Genomic DNA, 26,999 nt, shown 5'->3' with positions numbered 1-26,999 from the left:
GCGCCAAGACAAGCAGGCCAGGGTTCTAAAGAGTCAGCTTGTGTAGTAGCTCTGCTCTGAGAGGCTGTTGTGGCTGCTACTGTCATCCAGATTGTGGACAGAGGGGAGGAAGGGGGATTAGGGATTGAGGGAGGGAGTGAGCGAGAGACCAACATTTGGCATTTGGGAGGAACGTACTGCCCACATCATCCTCAAAGTCGTCATCAGCACTGTTCTATATTTAACCAAACCAGTCTCTGCTCATTTCAGTTTAAAAAAATATATAAATCACACACAGCACACGTTTACTCAGAGGCACACAGGGATACTCCTCTGACCTCTAACCCCTGACCTTTGCATTGCGTATGACCCCTGAGGATACACTCAGCAAGCTCTGCAGTAAACAGACACACAACAACGTGGCCCCTGTCTCTCTACAATGAAAGCCCCACACATCCATACAATGTACATTGTTTTGATATGTGGCCTTTGTCATTCTAGTGCCAGTATAACTTACTGTTACAGCATCAAATCCCTCCAGCCTCCACCTAGGTGAGCTATTGCTCACATATTCATGTTATTGATATCCCTATTTGTACACACAACACCACTCAATTCCACCATCTCCACCCAGGAATATGAATAATGATTTTCAATGATGTTTATTATATCACATTTATCTGGATCAAACCACTTCATTTCAAATCCCTAATCCCTCCTCTCGTCCAATTTCAAATCATATTTACATACAGGCTCATTGTAGCATCGATCTACCTCTGTTTAAACATGACTCTCAAGGCTCTCTGGGGAGAGGCTATTGAGTCCTCTAGCTACATTACAGTGATGTGTGTGTGTGTGTGTGTGTGTGTGTGTGTGTGTGTGTGTGTGTGTGTGTGTGTGTGTGTGTGTGTGTGTGTGTGTGTGTGTGTGTGTGTGTGTGTGTGTGTGTGGCTATTGGAACTGGCCTCTGTCTTTACTCATGTGGCATCACACCTCCCTTATTAATACTACAGCTAAATCAGAGGGCGCGAGGAGGGAGTGAAGGAAGGACGGAGGGTGGTAGGGAGGCATGGATGGAGACAGGCACAGAGGCAGGGGTGGAGGGAGACAGGTGTAGAAGGAGAGATGGAGGTAAAGAGGTGTAGAGGGAGGGATGGAGGGAGAGATGCGTAGAGGGAGAGATGGAGGGAGAGATGCATGGAGGGAGAGATGGAGGGAGACAGGCTTAGAGGGAGAGATGGAGGGAGACAGGCTTAGAGGGAGGGATGGAGGGAGGGAGACAGGCTTAGAGGGTGGGATGGTGGGAGACATGCGTAGAGGGAGAGATGGAGGGAGACAGGCATAGAGGGTGGGATGGAGGGAGACAGGCGTAGAGGGAGGGATGGAGGGAGACAGGCGTAGAGGGAGGGATGGAGGGAGACAGGCGTAGAGGGAGGGGTGGAGGGAGACAGGCGTAGAGGGAGAGATGGAGGGAGACAGGCGTAGAGGGAGAGATGGAGGGAGACATGCGTAGAGGGAGGGATGGAGGGAGACATGCGTAGAGGGAGGGATGGAGGGAGACAGGCGTAGAGGGAGAGATGGAGGGAGACAGGCGTAGAGGGAGGGATGGAGGGAGACAGGCGTAGAGGGAGGGATGGAGGGAGACAGGCGTAGAGGGAGAGATGGAGGGAGACAGGCGTAGAGGGAGAGATGGAGGGAGACAGGCGTAGAGGGAGAGATGGAGGGAGACAGGCGTAGAGGGAGAGATGGAGGGAGACAGGCTTAGAGGGTGGGATGGAGGGAGACAGGCGTAGAGGGAGGGACGGAGGGAGACAGGTGTAGAGGGAGGGATGGAGGGAGACATGCGTAGAGGGAGGGATGGAGGGAGACAGGCATAGAGGGTGGGATGGAGGGAGACAGGTGTAGAGAGAGGGATGGAGAGAGACAGGCGTAGAGGGAGGGAGGGAGGGTGGCTAGGAGAGAGGGAGGAAATGAGGGAGGGTGACAAGGAGGGAGGGAGGAAATGAGGGAGGGTGGCAGGGAGGTAAGTAAGGAAGGAAGAAGGGAGGGAGGGAGGGAGGGAGGTAGGGAGGGTGTGAGAGAGGCATGGAGGTAAGGAAGGAGGGAGGGAGACAGGTTGAGAGGGCAAAAGGGAGGGAGAGAGAGATGAAGGCAGCCAAGGAGAGAGGAAAAGAGGCAATGTGGATGGGGTTAGAGGGGAAAGAGAGGCACTGTGGATGGGGTTAGAGGGGAAAGAGAGGCACTGTGGATGGGGTTAGAGGGGAAAGAGAGGCACTGTGGATGGGGTTAGAGGGGAAAGAGAGGCACTGTGGATGGGGTTAGAGGGGAAAGAGAGGCACTGTGGATGGGGTTAGAGGGGAAAGAAAGGCACTGTGGATGGGGTTAGAGGGGAAAGAGAGGCACTGTGGATGGGGTTAGAGGGGAAAGAGAGGCACTGTGGATGGGGTTAGAGGGGAAAGAGAGGCACTGTGGATGGGGTTAGAGGGGAAAGAAAGGCACTGTGGATGGGGTTAGAGGGGAAAGAGAGCATTGATCTAAAGTAGATTAGTCTGTGTGTCTGCTCCCAGCACAGATCAATATGCCATCTCAGGGAGGAGGAAGAGGAGGAGGAGGAATGGAGGAGAAAGAGGAGAAGGAGGAGGAATGGAGAAGGAGAGATGGAAGCGAAGGAGAGATGGAGGAGGAGAAATGGAGAAGGAGGAGAAGGACAGATGGAGGAGGAGATATGGCGGAGGAAGAGAAGCCTGTGCTTGCATTATAAACGGCCCCAGCGTGGCTAAGAGACGTCAGAGATGGCTGTTGGATAGCATAATAAACCTCAGACATTAACAAAGTGGAAGATGAGGCATGCAAGGGATGCATTCCAAATGGCACTCTATTCACTTCATAGTGCACTACTTTTGACCAGAGTCCATAGGGCTCTTGGAAAAATGAATGCACTATATAGGGCATAGGGTGCTATTTGGGACGCAGCCTAGAAGAGTCAGCCTATTAATGATCACCATTGGGTTAGTGATTGGGTTAATGATCAACAGAGCAGGATGGAGCGGCCTTCCCATTCATAACCAGAAGCAGATCTATCTATCTGTAGTTATTATTATACAGAAAGGTTGATTGTGGTGTATTAGTGTGTCCTTGAATAACGAGGGAAATAGATGGTGGTGTACAGGCCCCTGGACCCCTGAAGGGCCTCTTCTCACTGTCAGACAAGGTGGGAGGGAGGTAGGAATAGATAGAAGGCAAGGTGATACTAAATAAGTCTAGTCTGGTTCATCTCAAGAGAAACACCCCTGGTTCATTCTACCTCAAAAAGTACAAGAAAGAGGATTTGACACCCCACCATCTCAGATTGTTCTGAAATCATTTCTGGAGTTACCATTAGCAGTCCTGAAACATGTTGTTGAAATATCATTTGATCTCTGAGAAATTAAGCTAATAAATTGCACCCAAATTGGCCTTTTTCCTTCATAGGATTCAGGTAATATTCAATAAATATAGTACCCAACATCCAATTTGAATAAACATATTCCTACCAATGAGTAAGACATGATGAATACCCCCCCCCCCCCCCCCCCCCAAAAGCCACCCACGGAACACAGACCCCCCCACACCCCAAACCAATCCCACCCCAACAACCACTATGCAGTATCAGTACTCTATGTTTGACAAGTAGTATGAAGCTGTGGCTTGGGTTGTTGCTTCTCCATACTATGTAATGTATTCTCTTTGAGTCTGGTGGATTTCTTTTCCCTGTTCAGAGAAATGTGTCATTGAAGTTGCTTGCATTAGTCACCATAAAGTTATGGGCTCAAAAGTGACGCAACGGTCTAAGGCACTGCATCTCAGTGCAACAGGCGTCACTGCAGTCCCTGGTTCAAATCCAGGCTGCATCACATCCAGCCTTGATTGGGAGTCCCATAGGGTGGCGCACAATTGGCCTAGTGTTGTCTGGGTTTGACCCGGGTAGGACGTCATTGTAAATAAGATTTTTTTTTTTTAAGTAGTGTGAAAGTGCAAGTTCTCACCACTAGATGCCGCTGTTCCTGCTATACCACCACAGTATTTTACCTGTTGGGATGGTCTCTTTTGTTAATTAACATTGTAGTCCAGTGGAGGCTGCTGAAGGGAGAACGGCTCATAATAATGTCCGGAAAAGAGCAAATGGAATGGAAACATGGAAACCATGTGTTTGATGTATTTGATACCATTCCATTAATTCCGCTCCAGCCACTAGCACTAGCCCGTACTCCCCAATTAAAGTTCCACCAGCCTCCTGTGCTTTAGGCAGGTGATGAATCATACAGTATGTCAGCATGTGATCTTCCTGCATATGGACAGATTACAGTTCAAATAGGAAACAGCAAGGGATATTGGAGTCATATGTTTTTTTCAAGTCTTCAAAACATGATCAACATATTATAGAAAAAACAATATGATATTCCATATACTGAATTAGAAAATAAACTATAGTCTCACAACTGATTTAAACATTATCGTGTGGAACAATGACCATTCCTCTCACTCTTCTCTTCAAGGTGTCGGAGTAGTGTTGCTTTTGTTCTCTCCTTTCTTTCATCTCTTAGGCTGTCATTTGCCTTATTCATTTCTAACTCTCTCTCTCTCTCTCTCTCTCTCTCTCTCTCTCTCTCTCTCTCTCTCCCCATCTTCTCCAGGTGGTCTATAAGAATAATGACATCCGTCTGGAGCTGTCCCGTCTGGCTCGCATCGTAGACCCCAAGATGAAGCTCCAGGGGGAAGTGGTGTTTAAGTGTGAAAACGTACCCACCCTGGACCCAATCAACTTTGAGAGCCCTGATTCCTACCTCAGCCTGCCCAAGTGGAATACCAAGAGGGTCGGCTCCATCTCCTTCGATTTCAGGACCTCCGAACCCAACGGACTCATCCTCTTCACCCATGGCAAGGTATACAAACAACACAGTTTACCTGTTGTACTTGTCTTTCTTTCTTTCACTCAAACTCACAATTTTCTTTAAGTTATGATACTAGTACCAATTTTGCATGTGGCAGCCATTTTGAAGGTTTCACTTGCAGTGGTTGTGATATGTGGTTGATTTAACCTGCCTTGGTTGAATGCACTGAAGTTTAAGTCTGCTGTGGGTGAGATATTCCCCCTGATAAAAGCTATTTAGCTGAAACGTTGGTCATTGATTTGTGGCCTACAGTTTATTATCTGTCAGCACCTAAAGAGTGTTCTTGATTTCCAGGCCCAGGACCGTCGGGACGTGGCAGGGAAGAAGAACAACAAGGTGGACTTCTTTGCTGTGGAGCTGCTAGATGGAGGGCTGTACCTGCTGCTGGACATGGGCTCGGGAACCATCAAGGTCAAAGCCACACAGAGCAAGGTCAACGACGGAGCCTGGCACCACGTGGATATACAAAGGGACGGACGATCAGGTGAGGAGGGAGGAAGAGGAGGGGTGGGAGGAGGAAGAAGTGGTAAGACATTAATCAAGAGGATGATGAAGCAAAACCTTTTTCGATTCAATTTGCTGATTCTATTTCCTCCACAGTGTGCTTATCCTGTGTGTCCTCTGACCTGGTAAAGGTTGGACAAACAGAACAGAACACAGAGGTGTAGAGAGGAAAATTATAGTAAAGCACAGAGGTTTGGATGTTGTTGCCTTGATCTCCACAACAGAATGGATTCACCTCATAGCAGCCAGAGAGAGTGAGTGGGAGAGAAAGAGCGATAACAACCTTCCATAACAAAGCCATCACCTACAGAGAGATGAACCTGGAGAAGAGTCCCCTAAGCAAGCTGGTCCTGGGTCTCTGTTCACAAACACAAACAGACCCCACAGAGCCCCAGGACAGCAACACAATTAGACCCAACCAAATCATGAGAAAAAAAAAAGATAATTACTTGACACATTGGAAAGAATTAACAAAAAAACAGAGCAAACTAGAATGCTATTTGGCCCTAAACAGAGAGTACACAGTGGCAGAATACCTGACCTCTGTGACTGACTCAAAATTAAGGAAAGCGTTGAGTATGTACAGACTCAGTGAGCAAAGCCTTGCTATTGAGAAACGCCACTGTAGGCAGACCTGGCTCTCAAGAGAAGACAGGCTATGTGCACACTGCCCACAAAATGAGGTGGAAACTGAGCTGCACTTCCTAACCTCCTGCCAAATGTCTAACCATATTACAGACACATATTTCTCTCAGATTATACAGACCCACAAAGAATTAGAAAACAAATCCAATTTTGATAAACTCCCATATCTATTGGGTGAAATATCCCTTTGTGTGATCACAGCAGCAAGATGTGTGACCTGTTGCCACAAGAAAATAACCACCAGTGAAGAACAAACACCATTGTAAATACAATCCATATTTATATTTATTTATTTTCCCTTTTTGTACTTTAACTATTTGCACATCATTACAACACTGAATTTAAAGATATGACATTTTAAATGTCTTTATTCTTTTGGAACATATGTGAATGTAAAATTTACTGTTCACTTTTTATTGTTTATTTCAATTTGTTTATCCATTTCACTTGCTTTGGCAATGTAAACATACAGTTGAAGTCAGAAGTTTACATACACTTAGGTTGGAGTCATTAAAACTAGTTTTTCAACCATTCCACAAATTTCTTGTTAACAAACTATAGTTTTGGCAAGTTGGTTAGGACATCTACTTTGTGCATGAGACAAGTCATTTTTCCAACAATTGTTTAAAGACAGATTATTTCACTTATTTCACTGTATCACAATTCCAGTGGGTCAGAAGTTTACATACACTAGGTTGACTGTGCCTTTAAACAGCTTGGAAAATTCCCAAAAATTATGTAATGGCTTTAGAAGCTTCTGATAGGCTAATTGACATCACTTGAGTCAATTGGAGGTGTACCTGTGGATGTATTTCAAGGCCTACCTTCAAACTTCGTGCCTCTTTTCTTGACATCATGGGAAAATCAAAATAAATCAGCCAAGACCCCATTAAAAACAATTGTCACCTCCACACGTCTGGTTCATCCTTGGGAGCAATTTCCAAATGCCTGAAGGTACCATGTTCATCTGTACAAACAATAGTACGCAAGTATAAACACCATGGGACCAAGCAGCCGTCATACCGCTCAGGAAGGAGATGCGTTCTGTCTCCTAGAGATGAACGTGCTTTGGTACGAAAAGTGCAAATCAATCCCAGAACAACAGCAAAGAACCTTGTGAAGATGCTGGAGGAAACAGGTACAAAAGTTTCCATACCCACAGTAAAACGAGTCCTATTTCGACATAACCTGAAAGGCCGCTCAGCAAGGAAGAAGCCACTGCTCCAAAACCGCTATAAAAAACCAAAACTACGGTTTGCAACTGCACATGGGGACAAAGATCGTACTTTTTGGAGAAATGTCCTCTGGTCTGATGAAACAAAAATAGAACTGTTTGGCCATAATGACCAACGTTATGTTTGGAGGAAAAAAGGGGATGCTACCAAGCTGAAGAACACCATCCGTGAAGCACGGGGTTGGCAGCATCATGTTGTGGGGGTGCTTTGCTGCAGGAGGGACTGGTGCACGTTGCAAAATAGATTAAATCATAAAGGAGGAAAATGATGTGGATATATTGAAGCTTGGTCGCAAATGGGTCTTCCAAATGGACAATGACCCCAAGCATACTTCTAAAGCTGTGGCAAAATGGCTCAAGGACAACAAAGTCAAGGTATTGGAGTGGCCATCACAAAGCCCTGACCTCATGCTTGGGCAGAATTGAAAAAGTGTGTGCGAGCAAGGAGGCCTATAAACCTGACTCAGTTACACCAGCTCTGTCAGGAGGAATGGGTCATAATTCACCCAACTTAATGTGGGAAATTTGTGGAAGGCTACCCGAATCGTTTGACACAAGTTAAACAATTTAAAGGCAATGCTACCAAATACTAATTGAGTGTATGTAAACTTCTGACCCACTGGGAATGTGATGAAAGAAATAAAAGCTGAAAAAAATCTACTATTATTCTGACATTTCACATTCTTAAAATAAAGTGGTGATCCTAACTGACCTAAGACAGGGAATTTTTACTAGGATTAAATGTCAGGAATTGTGAAAAACTGAGTTTAAATGTATTTGGCTAAGGTGTACGTAAACTTCCGGCTTCAACTGTATGTTTCCCATGCCAATAGAGCCCCTTGAATTGAATTGAATTGAGATCGAGAGAGAGAGAACAGAGTGAGAGAGAAAGAGGGAGAGAGCAACGAGTGAGTGAGAGAGAGATAGAGAAAGCCCAAAGAATGAGAGGGGGATAGAGAGAGACCAAAGAGTGAGAGAGTGAGAGAGACAGAGCAGAGTGTGAGAGGGATAAAGAGAGACCAAAGAGTGAGAGAGGGAGAGAGAGACCAAAGAGAGAGGGAGAGAGACCAAAGAGAGAGAGAGGGATAGAGAGAGACCAAAGATAGAGAGGTGGATAGAGAGAGACCAAAGAGTGAGAGAGGGAGAGAGAGAGACAAAAGAGTGAGAGAGAGAGACCAAAGAGAGAGGGCGAGAGAGAGAGACCAAAGAGAGAGAAGGAGAGAGAGAGAGACCAAAGAGTGAGAGAGGGAGAGAGAGAGACCAAATAATGAGAGAGGGATTCAGAGAGACCAAATAGGGAGTAAGGGAGAGAGAGACCAAAGAGGGAGAGAGAGAGAGACCACAGAGTGAGAGAAGGAGACCAAAGAGGGAGAGAGAGACCAAAGAGAGAGAGGGAGAGAGAGAGACCAAAGAGTGAGAGAGAGAGACCAAAGAGGGAGAGAGAGAGACCAAAGAGAGAGAGGGAGAGAGAGAGACCAAAGAGTGAGAGAGGGAGAGAGAGAGAGAGAGACCACAGAGTGAGAGAGGGACAGAGAGAGACCAAAGAGGGAGAGAGACCAAAGAGAGAGAGGGAGAGAGAGAGACCAAAGAGAGAGAGGGAGCAAAGAGACCAAAGAGAGAGAGGGAGAGAGAGAGACCAAAGAGAGAGAGGGAGAGAAAGAGACCAAAGAGAGAGAGGGAGAGAAAGAGACCAAAGAGAGAGAGGGAGAGAGAGAGACCAAAGAGAGAGAGGGAGAGAAAGAGACCAAAGAGAGAGAGGGAGAGAAAGAGACCAAAGAGAGAGAGGGAGAGAAAGAGACCAAAGAGAGAGAGGGAGAGAGAGAGACCAAAGAGAGAGAGGGAGAGAAAGAGACCAAAGAGAGAGAGGGAGAGAAAGAGACCAAAGAGAGAGAGGGAGAGAGAGAGACCAAAGAGAGAGAGGGAGAGAAAGAGACCAAAGAGAGAGAGGGAGAGAAAAAGACCAAAGAGAGAGAGGGAGAGAAAGAGACCAAAGAGAGAGAGGGAGAGAGAGAGAGAGACCACAGAGTGAGAGAGGGAGAGAGAGATACCAAAGAGGAAGAGAGAGACTAAAGAGAGAGAGACCACAGAGGGAGAGAAAGACCAAAGAGAGAGAGGGATAGACTATTAGAACTGCTGTTATTTGATGTCCTGTCCTGTGTTATATGTCAGCTTAGAGCCCTGTGTCAACACACTATAGTCTGGTTAACCATACCTAGCATCGATGAAAGAAGGGGAGAAAATGAGGATTGGGAGAACAGGATTTTCAGAAGGAAGAATAGAGAAATTAGACAGATATATGGATATGCGGCTGAGTGGAGTGGTTTAAAGAACTGGCATAACATAACTTGTTTCTATATACCGTGCATTCGGAAAGCGTTCAGACCCCTTGACTTTTTCCACATTGTGTTACGTTACAGCTTATTCTAAAATGTATGAAATAATGTTTTTCCCTCATCAGTCTACACACAATACAAAATAATGACAAAGTGAAAACAGGTTTTTTTACATTTTTGCAAAAATGCTATGAGACAGGAGTATCCTGTTTCCATTGATCATCCTTGAGATGTTTCTACAACTTGATTGGAGTCCACCTGTGGTAAAGTAAATTGATTGGACATGTTTTGCAAAATCAAACACGTCTATATAAGGACCCATAGTTGACAGTGCATGTCAGAGCAAAAACCAAGCCATGAGGTCGAAGGAATTGTCTGTAGAGCTACGAGACAGGAATGTGTCGAGGCACAGATCTGGGGAAGGATACCAAAAAATGTCTGAAGCATTGATGGTTTCCAAGAACACAGTGGCCTCCATCAATCTTAAATGGAAGAAGTGTGGAACCACCAAGACTCTTCCTAGAGCAATCAGAGGAGAAGGGCCTTGGTCAGGGAGGTGACCAAGAACCCATTGGTAACTCTGACAGAGCTCCAGAGTTCCTCTGTGGAGATGGGAGAACCTTCCAGAAGGACAATCATCTCTGCAGCACTCCACCAACCAGGCCTTTATGGTAGAGTGGCCAGACGAAATTCACTCTTCAGTAAAAGGCACATGACAGCCCGCTTGGAGTTTGCCAAAGGCACCTAAAGGACTCAGACCATGATTCTCTGGTCTGAAGAAACCAAGATCACCAACATCTGGAGGAAACCTGGCACAATCCCTACGGTGAAGCATGTTGGTGGCAGCATCATGCTGTGGGGATATTGTTCAGCGACAGAGACTGGGAGACTACTCAGGATCGAGGGAAAGATGAACAGAGCAAAGTACAGAGAGGTCTTTGAGGAAAACCTGCTCCAGAGCACTCAGGACCTCAGACTGGGGTGAAGGTTCACCTTCCAACAGTGCAACTACCCTAAGCACACAGCCAGAGCCTGGACTTGAACCCGATCTAATATCTCTGGAGAGACCTGAAAATAGCTGTGCAGCGACGCTCCCAATCCAACCTGACAGAGCTTGAGAGGATCTACAGAGACAAATGGGAGAAGCTCCCCAAATACAGGTGTGCCAAGCTTGCTGCATCATACCCAAGAAGACTCAAGGCTGTAATCACTGTCAAACGTGCTTCAACAAAGTACTGAGTAAAGGGTCTGAATAGTTATGTAAATGTGATATATATATATATTTTTTTAAATACATTTGCAAACACATCTCAAAACCTATTCTTGCTCTGTCATTATGAGGTATGGTGTGTAGATTGATGAGGGAAAACCTTTTTTTTATTCAGTTTTTAAAAAAGTGGAAAAAGTGAAGTGGTCTGACTACTTTGCGAAAGCGCGGTAAGGAGTTCCTGTTCATTTTAAATCTGTCTGTAGTCAGACATCAGAACCACTTACTATTTAACTTGGAGTATATGAAAAACAAACTGAATGGAACAATTGTATTGTCTTTGGAACTGTAAACCTGATTTAGCCACACTCCTCTGACCATGTTAAACACTCGTAGCCTGAGGCTAAAATCCTACCCTTATGTACCATTCTTCAAAAATCTTCTAGAATATATTGCCAGACACAAAACTCAAGACAAGACACACAAGAAAACTACTAAGTACTACTTAGATCAGTTATAAACTGGGTGGTTCGAGCCCTGAATGCTGATTGGCTGACAGCCGTGGTATATCAGACGGTATACCATGGGTAAGTCAAAACATTTATTTGTACTGCTCTAATTACGTTGGTAACCAGTTTATAATAGCAATAAGGCACCTCGGGGTTTGTGATATATAGCCAATATACCACAGCTAAGGGCTGTGTCCAGGCACTCCTTGTTGCGTCATGCATAACAACAGCCCTTAGCCGTGGTATATTGGCCATATTCCCCACCCTTTTAATTAACCCACTTATTTTCGTCTCCCCTCTTTCCAGGCATCATCTCAGTCGACAGTCAGAGGACCCCCTTCACAGCCAGCGGAGAGAATGAGATCTTAGACCTGGAGGGAGACCTCTACCTGGGTGGTCTCCCTGACAACCGGGTAGGCCTGGTGTTACCTACCGAACTGTGGACGGCCATGTTGAACTACGGCTACGTGGGCTGCATCAGGGACCTCTTCATCGATGGACGCTCCAAAAACATAAGGGCCATCTCGGAGTCTCAGAACACCACAGGCATCAGGCCCACCTGTAGTAAAGTGACAGGGAAACAGTGTGACAGTAATCACTGTAAGAACAACGGAGTCTGTAAGGAAGGATGGAACCGCTTTATCTGCGACTGCACCGGGACTGGGTTCTGGGCCACCACGTGTGAGAGAGGTGAGTCTACTGGCTGTATTTTGGAAAGTAATTGTTTTTGTACCCAAATTTAATTCACCTTAGATGCTGGGTAAATGTGCAGAGAGGAGAGGAGCAGAGTGGAGAGGAGCAGAGATAGGGGAAGGGAGGGGAGAGGAAAAGTGTGACTTTGGACAGTTTGTATTTATGTAGGCTTTGCTGAAATATTTAATAGGATTTTACTTTTTCGCAAAGTGGCCTTTCTGCAGGGTGCTGTCTTCTCCTGGGGGGAATTGAACTGGGGCTTGGCGTGCACACACACACACACACACACACACACACACACACACACACACACACACACACACACACACACACACACACACACACACACACACAAGCAAGCGCGCACGCTGGTGCCAAGGCTGGCTGGCTGGGGGTGAAAATGGTCTCCCCATGTCTGGCTTTAAGAGCTCAACTGCATTAAGGTTTTATGAAGCGGAGATAGGGCCACTCTGAGCTGTTGAAGGTATGTTTATGTCTGTCTGTCTGTCTGTCTGTCTGTCTGTCTGTCTGTCTGTCTGTCTGTCTGTCTGTCTGTCTGTCTGTCTGTCTGTCTGTCTGTCTGTCTGTCTGTCTGTCTGTCTGTCTGTCTGTCTGTCTGTCTGTCTGTCTGTCTGTCTGTCTGTCTATCTGTCTGTCTGTCTGTCTGTCTGTCTGTCTGTCCTCTCTGTGTAGGGTGCTAGTGTTCCCTTGGTTTGTCATCCTTTTCCAATTTGACCAGATAGGTTTAAGAGACGGGTTTAGGCACTTTCATAAGAACAACGTTCTTGTGAAACTAAATGAGAGAGAGAGACTGGGAGGTGTTACAGCAGGTATAGATAGGAGAGAGACTGGGAGGTGTTACAGCAGGTATAGAGGGGAGAAAGACTGGGAGGTGTTACAGCAGGTATAGAGAGGAGAGAGACTGGGAGGTGTTACAGCAGGTATAGAGAGGAGAGAGACTGGGAGGTGTTACAGCAGGTATAGATAGGAGAGAGACTGGGAGGTGTTACAGCAGGTATAGAGGGGAGAGAAACTGGGAGGTGTTACAGCAGGTATAGAGGGGAGAGAGACTGGGAGGTGTTACAGCAGGTATAGAGAGGAGAGAGACGGGGAGGTGTTACAGCAGGTATACAGGGGAGAGAGACTGGGATGTGTTACAGCAGGTATAGAGGGGAGAGAGACTGGGAGGTGTTACAGCAGGTATAGAGGGAGAGAGACTAGGAGGTGTTACAGCAGGTATAGAGAGAGAGGCTGGGAGGTGTTACAGCAGGTATAGAGGGGAGAGAGGCTGGGAGGTGTTACAGCAGGTATAGAGAGAGAGAGGCTGGGAGGTGTTACAGCAGGTATAGAGGGGAGAGAGACTGGAGGTGTTACAGCAGGTATAGAGGGGAGAGAGACTGGGAGGTGTTACAGCAGGTATAGAGAGGAGAGAGACTGGGAGGTGTTACAGCAGGTATAGAGAGGAGAGAGACTGGGAGGTGTTACAGCAGGTATAGAGAGAGAGGCTGGGAGGTGTTACAGCAGGTATAGAGAGGAGAGAGACTGGGAGGTGTTACAGCAGGTATAGAGAGGAGAGAGACTGGGAGGTGTTACAGCAGGTATAGATAGGAGAGAGACTGGGAGGTGTTACAGCAGGTATAGAGAGGAGAGAGACTGGGAGTTGTTACAGCAGGTATAGATAGGAGACAGACTGGGAGGTGTTACAGCAGGTATAGATAGGAGAGAGACTGGGAGGTGTTACAGCAGGTATAGAGAGGAGAGAGACTGGGAGGTGTTACAGCAGGTATAGAGAGGAGAGAGACTGGGAGGTGTTACAGCAGGTATAGATAGGAGAGAGACTGGGAGGTGTTACAGCAGGTATAGATAGGAGAGAGACTGGGAGGTGATACAGCAGGTATAGAGGGAAGAGAGACTGGGAGGTGTTACAGCAGGTATAGAGAGGAGAGAGACTGGGAGGTGTTACAGCAGGTATAGAGGGGAGAGAAACTGGGAGGTGTTACAGCAGGAATAGAGAGGAGAGAGACTGGGAGGTGTTACAGCAGGTATAGAGAGGAGAGAGACTGGGAGGTGTTACAGCAGGTATAGAGAGGAGAGAGACTGGGAGGTGTTACAGCAGGTATAGAGGGGAGAGAGACTGGGAGGTGTTACAGCAAGTATAGATGGGAGAGAGACTGGGAGGTGATACAGCAGGTATAGAGGGAAGAGAGACTGGGAGGTGTTACAGCAGGTATAGAGAGGAGAGAGACTGGGAGGTGTTACAGCAGGTATAGAGGGGAGAGAAACTGGGAGGTGTTACAGCAGGTATAGAGGGGAGAGAACCTGGGAGGTGTTACAGCAGGAATAGAGAGGAGAGAGACAGGGAGGTGTTACAGCAGGTATAGAGAGGAGAGAGACTGGGAGGTGTTACAGCAGGTATAGAGAGAGAGGCTGGGAGGTGTTACAGCAGGTATAGAGAGGAGAGAGACTGGGAGGTGTTACAGCAGGTATAGATGGGAGAGAGACTGGGAGGTGTTCCTGCAGGTATAGAGAGGAGAGAGACTGGGAGGTGTTACAGCAGGTATAGAGGGGAGAGAGAATGGGAGGTGTTACAGCAGGTATAGAGAGGAGAGAGACTGGGAGGTGTTACAGCAGGTATAGAGGGGAGATAGACTGGGAGGTGTTACAGCAGGTATAGAGAGAGAGGCTGGGAGGTGTTACAGCAGGTATAGATGGGAGAGAGACTGGGAGGTGTTACAGCAGGTATAGAGGGAATAGAGACTGGGAGGTGTTACAGCAGGTATAGAGAGGAGAGAGACTGGGAGGTGTTACAGCAGGTATAGGGGGGAGAGAAACTGGGAGGTGTTACAGCAGGTATAGAGAGGAGAGAGACTGGGAGGTGTTACAGCAGGTATAGAGGGGAGAGAGACTGGGAGGTGTTACAGCAGGTATAGAGAGAGAGGCTGGGAGGTGTTACAGCAGGTATAGAGAGAGAGGCTGGAAGGTGTTACAGCAGGTATGGAGGGGAGAGAGACTGGGAGGTGTTACAGCAGGTATAGAGAGGAGAGAGACTGGGAGGTGTTACGGCAGGTATGGAGGGGAGAGAGACTGGGAGGTGTTACAGCAGGTATAGAGGGGAGAGAGACTGGGAGGTGTTACAGCAGGTATAGATGGGAGAGAGGCTGGGAGGTGTTCCAGCAGGTATAGAGAGGAGAGAGACTGGGAGGTGTTACAGCAGGTATAGAGGGGAGAGGGACTGGGAGGTGTTACAGCAGGTATAGAGAGGAGAGAGACTGGGAGGTGTTACAGCAGGTATAGAGAGGAGAGAGACTGGGAGGTGTTACAGCAGGAATAGAGAGGAGAGAGACTGGGAGGTGTTACAGCAGGTATAGAGAGAGAGGTTGGGAGGTGTTACAGCAGGTATAGAGGGGAGAGAGACTGGGAGGTGTTACAGCAGGTATAGATAGGAGAGAGACTGGGAGGTGTTACAGCAGGTATAGATAGGAGAGAGACTGGGAGGTGTTACAGCAGGTATAGAGGGGAGAGAGACTGGGAGGTGTTACAGCAGGTATAGAGGGGAGAGAGACTGGGAGGTGTTACAGCAGGTATAGAGGGGAGAGAGACTGGGAGGTGTTACAGCAGGTATAGATAGGAGAGAGACTGGGAGGTGTTACAGCAGGCATAGATGGGAGAGAGACTGGGAGGTGTTACAGCAGGTATAGAGGGAAGAGAGACTGGGAGGTGTTACAGCAGGTATAGATGGGAGAGAGGCTGGGAGGTGTTCCAGCAGGTATAGAGAGGGGAGAGACTGGGAGGTGTTACAGCAGGTATAGAGAGGAGAGAGACTGGGAGGTGTTACAGCAGGTATAGAGAGGAGAGAGACTGGGAGGTGTTACAGCAGGTATAGAGGGGAGAGAGACTGGGAGGTGTTACAGCAGGTATAGAGAGGAGAGGGACTGGGAGGTGTTACAGCAGGTATAGAGAGGAGAGAGACTGGGAGGTGTTACAGCAGGTATAGAGGGGAGAGAGACTGGGAGGTGTTACAGCAGGTATAGAGAGAGAGGCTGGGAGGTGTTACAGCAGGTATAGAGGGGAGAGAGACTGGGAGGTGTTACAGCAGGTATAGATGGGAGAGAGACTGGGAGGTGTTACAGCAGGTATAAATGGGAGAGAGACTGGGAGGTGTTACAGCAGGTATATAGAGAGAGGATGGGAGGTGTTACAGCAGGAATAGAGAGGAGAGAGACTGGGAGGTGTTACAGCAGGTATAAAGAGGAGAGAGACTGGGAGGTGTTACAGCAGGTATAGAGAGAGAGGCTGGGAGGTGTTACAGCAGGTATAGATGGGAGAGAGGCTGGGAGGTGTTCCAGCAGGTATAGAGAGGAGAGAGACTGGGAGGTGTTACAGCAGGTATAGAGGGGAGAGAGACTGGGAGGTGTTACAGCAGGTATAGATGGGAGAGAGGCTGGGAGGTGTTAGAGCAGGTATAGATGGGAGAGAGGCTGGGAGGTGTTCCAGCAGGTATAGAGAGGAGAGAGACTGGGAGGTGTTACAGCAGGTATAGAGAGAGAGGCTGGGAGGTGTTACAGGAGGTATAGAGAGAGAGGCTGGGAGGTGTTACAGCAGGTATAGATGGGAGAGAGACTGGGAGGTGTTACAGCAGGTATAGATGGGAGAGAGGCTGGGAGGTGTTACAGCAGGTATAGAGAGGAGAGAGACTGGGAGGTGTTACAGCAGGTATAGAGAGGAGAGAGACTGGGAGGTGTTACAGCAGGTATAGAGAGGAGAGAGGATGGGGGGTGTTACAGCAGGTATAGATGGGAGAGAGACTGGGAGGTGTTACAGCAGGTATAGAGAGAGATGCTGGGAGGTGTTACAGCAGGAATGGAGAGGAGAGAGACTGGGAGGTGTTACAGCAGGTATAGAGGGGAGAGAGACTGGGAGGTGTTACAGCAGGTATAGAGAGAGAGAGGCTGGGAGGTGTTACAGCAGGTATAGATGGGAGAGAGACTGGGAGGTGTTACAGCAGGTATAGAGGGAAGAGAGACTGGGAGGTGTTACAGCAGGTATAGATGGGAGAGAGGCTGGGAGGTGTTCCAGCAGGTATAGAGAGGTGAGAGACTGGGAGGTGTTACAGCAGGTATAGAGAGAGAGGCTGGGAGGTGTTACAGCAGGTTTATAGAGAGAGGCTGGGAGGTGTTACAGCAGGTATAGATGGGAGAGAGACTGGGAGGTGTTACAGCAGGTATAGAGGGAAGAGAGACTGTGAGGTGTTACAGCAGGTATAGATGGGAGAGAGGCTGGGAGGTGTTACAGCAGGTATAGAGAGGAGAGAGACTGGGAGGTGTTACAGCAGGTATAGAGAGGAGAGAGACTGGGAGGTGTTACAGCAGGTATAGAGAGGAGAGAGGCTGGGAGGTGTTACAGCAGGTATAGATGGGAGAGAGACTGGGGGGTGTTACATCAAGTATAGAGAGAGATGCTGGGTGGTGTTACAGCAGGAATAGAGAGGAGAGAGACTGGGAGGTGTTACAGCAGGTATAGAGGGGAGAGAGACTGGGAGGTGTTACAGCAGGTATAGAGAGAGAGAGGCTGGGAGGTGTTACTGCAGGTATAGATGGGAGAGAGACTGGGAGGTGTTACAGCAGGTATAGAGGGAAGAGAGACTGTCAGGTGTTACAGCAGGTATAGATGGGAGAGAGGCTGGGAGGTGTTCCAGCAGGTATAGAGAGCGGAGAGACTGGGAGGTGTTACAGCAGGTATAGAGAGGAGAGAGACTGGGAGGTGTTACAGCAGGTATAGAGAGGAGAGAGACTGGGAGGTGTTACAGCAGGTATAGAGGGGAGAGAGACTGGGAGGTGTTACAGCAGGTATAGAGAGAGAGGCTGGAAGGTGTTACAGCAGGTATGGAGGGGAGAGAGACTGGGAGGTGTTACAGCAGGTATAGAGAGGAGAGAGACTGGGAGGTGTTACGGCAGGTATGGAGGGGAGAGAGACTGGGAGGTGTTACAGCAGGTATAGAGGGGAGAGAGACTGGGAGGTGTTACAGCAGGTATAGATGGGAGAGAGGCTGGGAGGTGTTCCAGCAGGTATAGAGAGGAGAGAGACTGGGAGGTGTTACAGCAGGTATAGAGGGGAGAGGGACTGGGAGGTGTTACAGCAGGTATAGAGAGGAGAGAGACTGGGAGGTGTTACAGCAGGTATAGAGAGGAGAGAGACTGGGAGGTGTTACAGCAGGAATAGAGAGGAGAGAGACTGGGAGGTGTTACAGCAGGTATAGAGAGAGAGGTTGGGAGGTGTTACAGCAGGTATAGAGGGGAGAGAGACTGGGAGGTGTTACAGCAGGTATAGATAGGAGAGAGACTGGGAGGTGTTACAGCAGGTATAGATAGGAGAGAGACTGGGAGGTGTTACAGCAGGTATAGAGGGGAGAGAGACTGGGAGGTGTTACAGCAGGTATAGAGGGGAGAGAGACTGGGAGGTGTTACAGCAGGTATAGAGGGGAGAGAGACTGGGAGGTGTTACAGCAGGTATAGATAGGAGAGAGACTGGGAGGTGTTACAGCAGGCATAGATGGGAGAGAGACTGGGAGGTGTTACAGCAGGTATAGAGGGAAGAGAGACTGGGAGGTGTTACAGCAGGTATAGATGGGAGAGAGGCTGGGAGGTGTTCCAGCAGGTATAGAGAGGGGAGAGACTGGGAGGTGTTACAGCAGGTATAGAGAGGAGAGAGACTGGGAGGTGTTACAGCAGGTATAGAGAGGAGAGAGACTGGGAGGTGTTACAGCAGGTATAGAGGGGAGAGAGACTGGGAGGTGTTACAGCAGGTATAGAGAGGAGAGGGACTGGGAGGTGTTACAGCAGGTATAGAGAGGAGAGAGACTGGGAGGTGTTACAGCAGGTATAGAGGGGAGAGAGACTGGGAGGTGTTACAGCAGGTATAGAGAGAGAGGCTGGGAGGTGTTACAGCAGGTATAGAGGGGAGAGAGACTGGGAGGTGTTACAGCAGGTATAGATGGGAGAGAGACTGGGAGGTGTTACAGCAGGTATAAATGGGAGAGAGACTGGGAGGTGTTACAGCAGGTATATAGAGAGAGGATGGGAGGTGTTACAGCAGGAATAGAGAGGAGAGAGACTGGGAGGTGTTACAGCAGGTATAAAGAGGAGAGAGACTGGGAGGTGTTACAGCAGGTATAGAGAGAGAGGCTGGGAGGTGTTACAGCAGGTATAGATGGGAGAGAGGCTGGGAGGTGTTCCAGCAGGTATAGAGAGGAGAGAGACTGGGAGGTGTTACAGCAGGTATAGAGGGGAGAGAGACTGGGAGGTGTTACAGCAGGTATAGATGGGAGAGAGGCTGGGAGGTGTTAGAGCAGGTATAGATGGGAGAGAGGCTGGGAGGTGTTCCAGCAGGTATAGAGAGGAGAGAGACTGGGAGGTGTTACAGCAGGTATAGAGAGAGAGGCTGGGAGGTGTTACAGGAGGTATAGAGAGAGAGGCTGGGAGGTGTTACAGCAGGTATAGATGGGAGAGAGACTGGGAGGTGTTACAGCAGGTATAGATGGGAGAGAGGCTGGGAGGTGTTACAGCAGGTATAGAGAGGAGAGAGACTGGGAGGTGTTACAGCAGGTATAGAGAGGAGAGAGACTGGGAGGTGTTACAGCAGGTATAGAGAGGAGAGAGGATGGGAGGTGTTACAGCAGGTATAGATGGGAGAGCGACTGGGAGGTGTTACAGCAGGTATAGAGAGAGATGCTGGGAGGTGTTACAGCAGGAATGGAGAGGAGAGAGACTGGGAGGTGTTACAGCAGGTATAGAGGGGAGAGAGACTGGGAGGTGTTACAGCAGGTATAGAGAGAGAGAGGCTGGGAGGTGTTACAGCAGGTATAGATGGGAGAGAGACTGGGAGGTGTTACAGCAGGTATAGAGGGAAGAGAGACTGGGAGGTGTTACAGCAGGTATAGATGGGAGAGAGGCTGGGAGGTGTTCCAGCAGGTATAGAGAGGTGAGAGACTGGGAGGTGTTACAGCAGGTATAGAGAGAGAGGCTGGGAGGTGTTACAGCAGGTTTATAGAGAGAGGCTGGGAGGTGTTACAGCAGGTATAGATGGGAGAGAGACTGGGAGGTGTTACAGCAGGTATAGAGGGAAGAGAGACTGTGAGGTGTTACAGCAGGTATAGATGGGAGAGAGGCTGGGAGGTGTTACAGCAGGTATAGAGAGGAGAGAGACTGGGAGGTGTTACAGCAGGTATAGAGAGGAGAGAGACTGGGAGGTGTTACAGCAGGTATAGAGAGGAGAGAGGCTGGGAGGTGTTACAGCAGGTATAGATGGGAGAGAGACTGGGGGGTGTTACATCAAGTATAGAGAGAGATGCTGGGTGGTGTTACAGCAGGAATAGAGAGGAGAGAGACTGGGAGGTGTTACAGCAGGTATAGAGGGGAGAGAGACTGGGAGGTGTTACAGCAGGTATAGAGAGAGAGAGGCTGGGAGGTGTTACTGCAGGTATAGATGGGAGAGAGACTGGGAGGTGTTACAGCAGGTATAGAGGGAAGAGAGACTGTCAGGTGTTACAGCAGGTATAGATGGGAGAGAGGCTGGGAGGTGTTCCAGCAGGTATAGAGAGCGGAGAGACTGGGAGGTGTTACAGCAGGTATAGAGAGGAGAGAGACTGGGAGGTGTTACAGCAGGTATAGAGAGGAGAGAGACTGGGAGGTGTTACAGCAGGTATAGAGGGGAGAGAGACTGGGAGGTGTTACAGCAGGAATAGAGAGGAGAGAGACTGGGAGGTGTTACAGCAGGTATAGAGAGGAGAGAGACTGGGAGGTGTTACAGCAGGTATAGATAGGAGAGAGACTGGGAGGTGTTACAGCAGGTATAGAGAGGAGAGAGACTGGGAGGTGTTACAGCAGGTATAGAGAGAGAGGCTGGGAGGTGTTACAGCAGGTATAGAGGGGAGAGAGACTGGGAGGTGTTACAGCAGGTATAGAGAGGAGAGAGACTGGGAGGTGTTACAGCAGGTATAGAGAGAGAGGCTGGGAGGTGTTACAGCAGGTATAGAGAGGAGAGAGGCTGGGAGGTGTTACAGCAGGTATAGATGGAAGAGAGACTGGGAGGTGTTACAGCAGGTGTAGAGAGAGAGGCTGGGAGGTATTACAGGCTGACATTTGAGATAAATTCTTCATTCTACTTGAAAGCAAGTCTATGACGTTGTAGATCTGTTCTATGTGCTCTATTTCTATGCTTCTTGTTCTTAAATGTTGGTTTTGTGTCTTTTATTTTCGGTTTGGTACACCAGCTTCAAACAGCTGAAACAACAATATTTTTGTTTGTGTAAAATATATTTTACAGCATTTTAGATAGTACATTACCAGTGGTCCTCTACACTATACTTGCTTATTTTGTCAAATACACTGACAGTAGGCAAACTATTAGTTTTAGCAACCAGGAAATGCCGGAGCAATTTTTGTATAGTGCAACTTTAACATAAAAATCAGGTTTATTCTGTGGCAGACTCAATTATGTCTGTCTTATGAACAAATGACTTCTGTCTATCTCTATTTCACTCTTTCTCTATCAGAGAGGCAGAGAGGCAGAGAGGCAGAGAGAGAGAGAGCGAGAGAGAGAGAGATTATTTATTTTCCTTTTCTTACTTTATCTATTTGCACATCGTTACAACACTGTATATAGACATAATATGACATCTGAAATCTCTTTACTCTTTTGGATCTTCTGTGAGTGTAATGTTTACTGTTCATTTGTATTGTTTATTTTACTTTTGTTTATTATTTACTTCACTTGCTTTGGCAATGTTAACATATGTTTCCCATGCCAATAAAGCCCTTAAATTGAATTGAATTGAATTGAGAGAGAGCGAGAGAAGGAGAGAGGAGAGGCAATAGGCAGGCAGGCAGGCAGGCAGGCTGTCCGATCGCGTTAACCTTGCCTCAGTCCTGGAGAGCCAGCTATTTTTGTACCACTCTGAGGCGTATGGGTACTAAAAGGGGGGCGGGGGCTGTTGGGAAAGCACTTCACAAAGCACACAGCCACAGAGCACACACACACACACACACACACACACACACACACACACACACACACACACACACACACACACACACACACACACACACACACACACACACACACACACACACACACACACACACACACACACACACACACACCCAGTCAGAAAGACATATCACACAAAATCTTCCCCCCTCCTCTCCTCCTCCCACCTTCCCTCGTTCCTTCCTCCCTCCCATCCTGTCCTCAATCACAATGGTAGCTGACCTGGCAGTGGGCATAAATGTCCGGAGAGTGGGCTCTTCTGACCCCTGTAGAGAGATGGTGTTCTGATGTGTAGGGCCTGTGGGAGGGAGGAGGGATTTAACGTTAGTGGACAAGATGCTTGCGTCATCACTGTGTTACAACAGACAGACTACGGTAGGTTGCCTGTATAACACATCTGGCAATATGTTTTATCCCCCTAAGGTCGATTTCCATGCCCTACGCACTAATATGACCCCTCTGTACAAAGTTGAGACTCTTACAAACATGTACATGTCCATTGTTTTGCTCTAGAACACCCACAAGCCTTACAATCCTCGTCTGAATGTCCCCGGTACCATTTGAAAACAATTATGGAAGTATACAGAGACTGTTTAATGTAAAAAATATGGGGTTAAATACATGTCAAAACAGCAAACAAATGTTTCCAGATCTTTCTTATATCTCTCAGATATAGGACAGACACTTCAGAACAAACTTCGTTTTGATAAAACAATATTGACTATCTGTTAATCAATGCGTTTCTATGAGCTAAAATCAGTAAGGCCCGAAGCATATTTATAGAAAAATGGTGTATATATTTTTTTTATACTTCAAGGGGTCATAAAATTCAAAGTGAAAAATCTAGATGATCCTTGGTAAGATCTTTTTGTGTAGTCTTAACATTCTTTATACTCCCCTTGTCCTAAGGGTAAAAAATGACCCGCCTTCTCTAAACCCCTAAAATAAAGCAGCTTAATTGACAACCTGTCATTCATCACAAACTTTGTGAATATCTGGGTTTTCCCTCTTCACAATTACCACAAGTAGGACAGTACACAAGTGTGTTTGCATGGACTTTGCAGATGTATTTCTCACATGTGCAGCACATGATATTGTTTTACAGTCCTTCTTTGGGGGGTAGAATTAGCTCCTCCTGTTGCCTGCCCCAGCTGCAGCCTCAGGTGGATCAGGACAAGATTCAGCCCCCTGAACAGCTTTCACATTCGCTGCCAAGGCTGCTGTGTGGGGGAGGCACTCCCTTCTTTGAATGTGTGGGGTTACAAGTGCCTTTCACAGCTGTTCCAGGAACACCCTCCTCTTGTTCCTGGAACAAGGTAGGGTTGATCTTGTTCCATATCACAAAGGCATTGTATAAGGACACATCAATGATGTTATGGAAGATGACCAGGGGCCAGCGGGCAGTCATCCTCCTGCAGCTGTAAGTTCCAATGACCTTGTCCAGATTGTCCACGCCTCCTTTGTTGTGGTTGTAGTCCAGGATGATGGCTTCCTGTCCTCAAAATTACTGATCTCAGCTGTTTTGTGCAGTGCGCTCAGGAGGACCACATTCTTGTTACTCTTTGGGAGGTAAGAAACTAGAGTGATGGTGGGGGTGAAGGCAAACTTTGATGAGAAGGCCTATCTCCCCCTTGTTGCGAGGAGTCCAAGGTGGAGTTCAGGCTTGTTCTTTCTAACTGTGCCAACCATGGTGATCTTCCTCTTCAGGAGCTGCTGGCTGAGTTCACAAGAGGTGAAGAAATTGTCACACGTGATATTGTGCCCCCTCAGTCCATCTGTCACATCAAGCACAACCCACATCCCCTGGTTCTTCTCCACTCCTCCACTGGTCGGCTTCCCTGTGTAGATTTGCATCTGCCAAGCGTTGCTGGATTGTGCGTCACAGGTCACCCATATCTTGATGCCATACTTTGCTGGCTTGCTGGGCATATACTGCCGGAAAGGACAGCGACCCTTTGACAAAAGAGATTACTATCAGTAATTAGTATCACTGTCACAGAAAACAATCACATAAATCAATGATATTACAGCAATACATATGAAAATTAACAGTGAAAATCACTTACATTACAGAATAAAAATGTACCTCTGAATGGAACCAGTTGCTCATCCACTGTTAGTTCAGGCCCAGGGTTGTAGAGGTATGGTAGACGCTCCACCCACTTCTCCCAGACCTCTCTTATGGCCGCCAGGTTGTCTCTCACACGTCTTGCAGGTCTTGACTCACGGTTATCAAATCGTAGCATTCTTGAGAAAGTGTGAAAGACTTTCAGTGGCATTGTGGCACGGAAAATCATCCTTCCACTCCCTGCATCCCAGAGACTACATGTAGCCTCGCCTCGGGACCTTTACACACCCGCTAAAATTAGCAGCCCTATGTAGGCACGCAGGTCAATCTCATCCATCCTTTTCCAGTTGTCTCCATATCTACGGAAATCTCCAGGATGATTTTTTTTCGATGGCTGGTGTGATGAACATGTAGAATGTTGAGGCGATGTCCTGGGCATGGGCATCTGCATGTCTTGTGGGCCCTGGGGTCATCCTTATGTCATTTTGTGCTGCCATCCTGCCCTGGTTGTCATATGGTGACAAGGACCATGTTATTTTGCTGTTCTTTGACAAAATGTCTCTCTTTCAGCTTGGGGGATTTTTTCTGCATCTGAATATGATGCATTGTGCTCTGGGTTGTGTTCTTCACCCTATTCTTCTTCAGATACCTCCTCCTCTTCTAAATCATTGTTCTCTGGTTCCTCCTGGACATCTGAAAAAATCTGATCTACGACCTGCTGGGCACTGAAACGTGCAGACATGGCTTCAGCATGGCTTCATCTGCAGCACTTTATAGCCTCTGACTGCATTCCCCATTAGTAAACAATGCTTTTAAGAAATGTTTATTTTGTCTGAAATTGTTTAAAAAAATAAAAATAAAAAATAAATGTAAAAAATGTTTATTTTGTCTGTGAACTTGAGTCATGTGTGGGGTCGTGGAGGGGAGATGCTGCACATGCACAAGAAAGTTTGTCATTGTGTGTGTGTGTGTGTGTGTGTGTGTGTGTGTGTCTTTGTGGTTTTTGTGGTGTGTAAATTATTTTATAACTGGTGTACAGCTTTCATGGAAATATGAACAAAGGCGATGGTTCACTTGTTCTAACGTTGGGGTCACTAGGAAAAGTCATCACATTTCAAGTTGAAAAAATATCATTTAGGGTTTTTTCTCTGATGTTAAACATAGTGGTGGGTAATTTATGACCCTTAATACAACACATTCCATATAGCTTAGTAGAACCCCCTGCCCCCCCTCCCCCGGCTTAGACAGGGCTTAGATTGTTTAATGCGAAAAATAAGGGCTTAATTTTCATGTCCCAAAAAATAACAATTGTTTCCTGATCTTTCTTATATCTCTCAGCAGATACAGGAGAGACACTTCAGAACACCCTCCCCCAGCTTAGACAGGACTTAGACTCTGATTGGTTAAAGCCCAATTCATACGGTCTCATTTTTACCACATTCTTGCCAGGATAAGCCTTTTCTATCTCCAGTGCACACGCCGGCAAGTGTAGGCGTGGTAGTAGTCGTGGGCCGACGTGGGTGGACGTCTATTTTAATAAATCCATTGATTATACACCATCACAAAGAAATCCATTATTCATTCATTTTAGGCAGGTCCTAAGAAATACTATGCAGCTGAGAGAGTCTTTTCAAAAGTCTACAATTGCATATTTTGAGTTTAATGATGTTACTGGTCTGTGCAGCCTATAGGCTACATGGCTTAGTCATGCACAGGAAATCAGTAGTTATTTCGTTCATTAAACAGACAAGACACACCTAGGCTACCCTGATCACAGTCAACACACATATATTTTATAGTAGGCTAAGAATATAATGAAATATAACAGAATAAAATACAAATTATATTTTCCCACACATTTTCCCAAACATTGCCATGATGCAAACAGTGAAAGAATAGCATGCTATTGTTTGAGGAGAGTGCACAGTTGTGAACTTGAAAATGGAGCAATAAACCAATTAGGCACAATGTTGTGATCAGTGCTAATGAATGAGTCAACAAGACAAGATGATCATGAGCAGCACTCGCCTCCACGTAGCTAACATTTCCACAGTCTAATTGTAGCCTAACCAATATCCAAACAGAGATTCAGTGAAAAGAAAAATCTGACATTGATTTATTTATCAAGACCCCACACTTGTCTCAAAGCGGCTGAAATAGTTGACCACACACGGCTATTGCTTCAATTAAATGTATTATAACAAGTGGATGACGTTGGGAGTTTCAGTAAGCAACAATTTGATGCCTTCATTTGCATTATTCTACTTTATTCCGATATTTTTGTAATTCATTGATATCTATTCCCACAGTAATTCTTAATGGATCCATCGAGTTGTGGATAAGAAAACTATAAGAGGAGAGACGACTGAAGTGACATGACTCGCAAAGTTTAGAACTGCCAGGAAATGGTAACAGCCTAGTAGTAACTGAGGCTGCTTAGCAACCATCAAGAGCTTGAGAGCGTAGTGCGTAATAATGCCGCCTCAGGGTTGCGGCTGCATTTCATACTAAGCCTTTGCGGAAGTTTACCGCAGTCGTGCCTAGGTCGGTTTGGTGGAAATAAAGTATAGGCTTTGTCGCCGGCAATATCTTTAATTTATGAAGAAAAGTCTGCAAAAAGTTGTCTAGATGCTAAAGTTTGCGGAAAAACATATTGGTTCGAAAGGGATACTAGTGTCGACCGGTCTTCAAAACATACTAGTTCTATGGGCTGTTTCTCCTAGTGGGTTGTTGTGGTGGGGTCTAGTCATCTTAGTCCAACCCTCTCTTTTACACTCTTACATACTGTAGGTGTCTGTAGAGAGAGAGAGAGAGAGAGAGACTCAGTGGGATATTCCGTGTAGTCTTTTGGA

At 47.1% G+C, this 26,999-nt stretch overlaps 1 protein-coding gene across 1 annotated transcript in view; it reads left to right on the top strand.

Annotated features, from left to right (window-relative positions):
• Nucleotides 1-26,999, top strand: part of LOC106608239 (neurexin-3b) — a 651,982-nt gene that overhangs the window by 182,119 nt on the left and 442,864 nt on the right. Inside the window, exons 7-9 of the mRNA XM_082977050.1 lie at nucleotides 4,653-4,901; nucleotides 5,205-5,394; nucleotides 11,649-12,032. Coding sequence (XP_082833176.1) covers nucleotides 4,653-4,901; nucleotides 5,205-5,394; nucleotides 11,649-12,032 — 823 coding nt within the window. The remainder of the gene's footprint in view (nucleotides 1-4,652; nucleotides 4,902-5,204; nucleotides 5,395-11,648; nucleotides 12,033-26,999) is intronic.

This window comes from Salmo salar, chromosome 06 (assembly GCF_965601325.2).
Source record: "Salmo salar chromosome 06, fSalSal1, whole genome shotgun sequence".
In the NCBI taxonomy this organism is placed as follows: domain Eukaryota; kingdom Metazoa; phylum Chordata; class Actinopteri; order Salmoniformes; family Salmonidae; genus Salmo; species Salmo salar.
Note: the sequence above shows the minus strand (reverse complement) of the source record. Positions and strands in the feature narration are given on the sequence as shown.